The sequence below is a fragment of the Ceratocystis lukuohia genome (genome assembly GCF_044167205.1).
Source record: "Ceratocystis lukuohia strain C4212 chromosome Unknown Supercontig4_pilon, whole genome shotgun sequence".
Classification (NCBI taxonomy): domain Eukaryota; kingdom Fungi; phylum Ascomycota; class Sordariomycetes; order Microascales; family Ceratocystidaceae; genus Ceratocystis; species Ceratocystis lukuohia.
In genome coordinates this window covers 227,515-230,304 of record NW_027263523.1, presented here as the reverse complement: position 1 = coordinate 230,304, position 2,790 = coordinate 227,515, and the positions used below count along the sequence as shown (strand labels likewise).

At 46.7% G+C, this 2,790-nt stretch overlaps 1 protein-coding gene across 1 annotated transcript; it reads left to right on the top strand.

Annotated features, from left to right (window-relative positions):
• Nucleotides 1-276: 276 nt before the first annotated feature.
• HOO65_040060 (uncharacterized protein) lies at nucleotides 277-1,173 on the top strand (the record flags this gene model as incomplete). Its single annotated transcript, XM_071000571.1, has 1 exon — nucleotides 277-1,173. The coding sequence occupies one exon, from the start codon at nucleotides 277-279 to the stop codon at nucleotides 1,171-1,173; it is 897 nt and encodes a 298-aa protein (XP_070858903.1).
• Nucleotides 1,174-2,790: the final 1,617 nt, after the last annotated feature.

Below are 2,790 nucleotides of genomic sequence, written 5' to 3'. Positions count from 1 at the left end.
GAGGTAGGCCGATCAATCACATCCGACAACAATCTAGCCAATCAAATGGTCATGTCTCTTTTTTTAAGTGGAACCAAATCTGAGCAGAAAAATTCAACATCATCATCGCAATTAATCGAAATCTTATTATAGACCACACCTTCTGAAGTCCGGTGTAGTCTACCACTAACAATTTGAACGTGTACACTACAAACCAAGTAAGTTAGGCGGTTTGTACGCTATATTGATACCAACTATCGAATTTCTAAAGTACCTGCTAACAATTCAAAGGCAAAAATGTCCGCGAAGCTTTCTCCTCCTAACCGCACCGACCCTCTCCGCGATCTTCCTGCTGCCGCTGCTGTCGCTGCCGCTGCTCCTGCCCTCCCTCCCCCCAAACCTTCTCGTAACCCATCTATCCTCCTTGATCGACCTCCTAATAATCATCGACTTGTTGCTGGGCCGTTATACGATACTCTGGAAGAACTAGAATCAGATCTCAAGTCATGGGCAAAAGATAACGGCTTTGCCATTGTACGATGCCGATCAAAGAGCTATAAGAACCAACTAATACGGGTTGACTATATCTGCGTGAAAGGGAAAGTCAGGCCATCTGTCCGACGGATCCGCGAGACATCTACACAAAGAGTAGGCTGCCAGTGGGCTGTTGCTGCCAATGCCTTGGCAAGAGATAACCGTCTCTGGCGTCTCACGATACCGGAAAACTGTCGTCATACAAACCATAAAGCTGTAGCCCACCCTACTGCGTTGGCTGCATTTCGTGAACTTACTGATGATATGAAGCGGTTAATCGAGTCCATGTCAGCAATTCCATCAATTCGACCACGGAATATTTCTAGTGTGCTTCAAAAGCAATTCCCTGATGCTGTTTTTATAATCAAAGACATCACCAATTTCCGAGAAAAGCTACGAAGAGATGCTCTGAAGGCGGGATATGGAGACAATTCAAGACAAAGGAAAGACCGTAACACGGCAACGCGGCAAATAACACGGCCAATATCACCACAGGAGGCACCACAGGTAGTACCACAGGAGGCACCACAGGTAGTACCACAGGAGGCACCACAGGAGGCACCACAGGAGGCGGAGGGAGGGGAGGAGGCTGCATACAACACTCGGCGCAAGAGGCCCAAAGTAGACTTTCTTGAATTGAGGAGGAAAGGGATGTTGTAAGTGGAGCTAACACGGCCATGTGATTGGCTGGATTGCTTTTGTGCTCTCCCCGTTCCTGTTTCCTAGACACACTCTGTCTAGGTCATTGTGTCTAAGTTATATAGGTTCCCATTGTTAGAACATGACTGAGCAGACGTACAGGAAAGGACACGTGACTGTAAACCCAAGTATATATATATCTCATAGTCGAGGTACTCAGGGGGTGACGAAGGAGAGAGATGACGGAATACAAGCAATTCTACAACACCCAGCTCCCGTTTCCTCGGAGTACTCTGTCCAAGTCACTATAGGGAAGATACATCCTCTTTCGGCTCCAGGCACCTAGACACACTCGTCCAAGTTGCTGTGTCTAGGTTATACAGGTTTCCAGTTCCTGTCTCCTAAAGAACTCTGCCCAATCCATCGCAATATAAGGCCCGGTTTTAATACTTTTCCCAAAAAGGCATTTGTTATCGCCTGAACCTTTGCAGGTGGCTTGTCACATACCCAGAGTGGCGGGAACTCAACAAGATCCTCTTGCCCTGGCTATAACTGCCCGAAGTTGGCCTTAGACCAACACCACTCTATGTAAATAGTGACCTGTTTCAATAGTCCCTAAGTATCTGGCCTCCGAGCTCTATTAGCACGACCGGCCTCTTTCAGTTTCATAGGAACTATTGTATCTTTTCCTCTCTGCAATAGTTATTAGAATAAACAACAAACTTAAATAGCAATACATGTAATTCTCGCATCTTTGTTCCAATCATCAAAAGTCATCCCTTCAATATCTCATCATATTCAAATACTGCTGAAAATCAACCTCAAGTGCATGACGGATATTTTTGCACTCAGTTGATGAGTGGACAGCTATGTCTGCGCTTATGGAGACTAATGTGAGGGCTTGAAGTAGACAAAAACTCTTTAACGCTGGTATTGTATCTACTGTATGACACAGAGGCCAGGATGAAGAGAGCCATCACTAGCAGCAGATCACTGCCACAAGTCGAACTCCGCCCTCGAACTAGAAATCCGGGACAACACCACTCCTAGGTCTTTGTTCTCGGGGGACTGTACTCTACCCTATCTCTATCGCAGCGCACTACCAAAACTTAACTCCAAGTGTTCTCATGCTTTTCTTTCTTTCTTTCTTTGTGTATCACAATCAATAACTGCCAGTTTTGCAACTCCGTATTGCCTCTCTACTCTCAAGGGACCAACTGGCCTATTATCAGGCCAAGACGGCTAGCGATATCCTTACCAAAAGTAAACGCTGACATGCTGACACCGCTTATCCAAGCCACGCCTTTCCTAACCCCTCCTTCGTGGCGTGTCGACGTCCGCCCTTCCTTCTCATCCTTATTCCCGGAGTTGATGGGCAGACACAGGACACTCCAATGCTGAACCCCTTGAGGTGTGGGGTCGAGCAAGTCTGAAATTCACAAGGTTGCACAACGCTGGCCCTTGAAAGGACTCTTCACATGTAAGCCGTCGTACTAAAAGTTGAAGCTGTAGACTCTAAAACGGTCGGGGCACTCAATGTGTTTTCTAAATCAAAACGTGGTATCATTATTTTAGGGGATTACTTGGCATTTAGCTCTAGTCCCAGTCACTCCCATGGCCGCCCTCACTCTCGCCCTC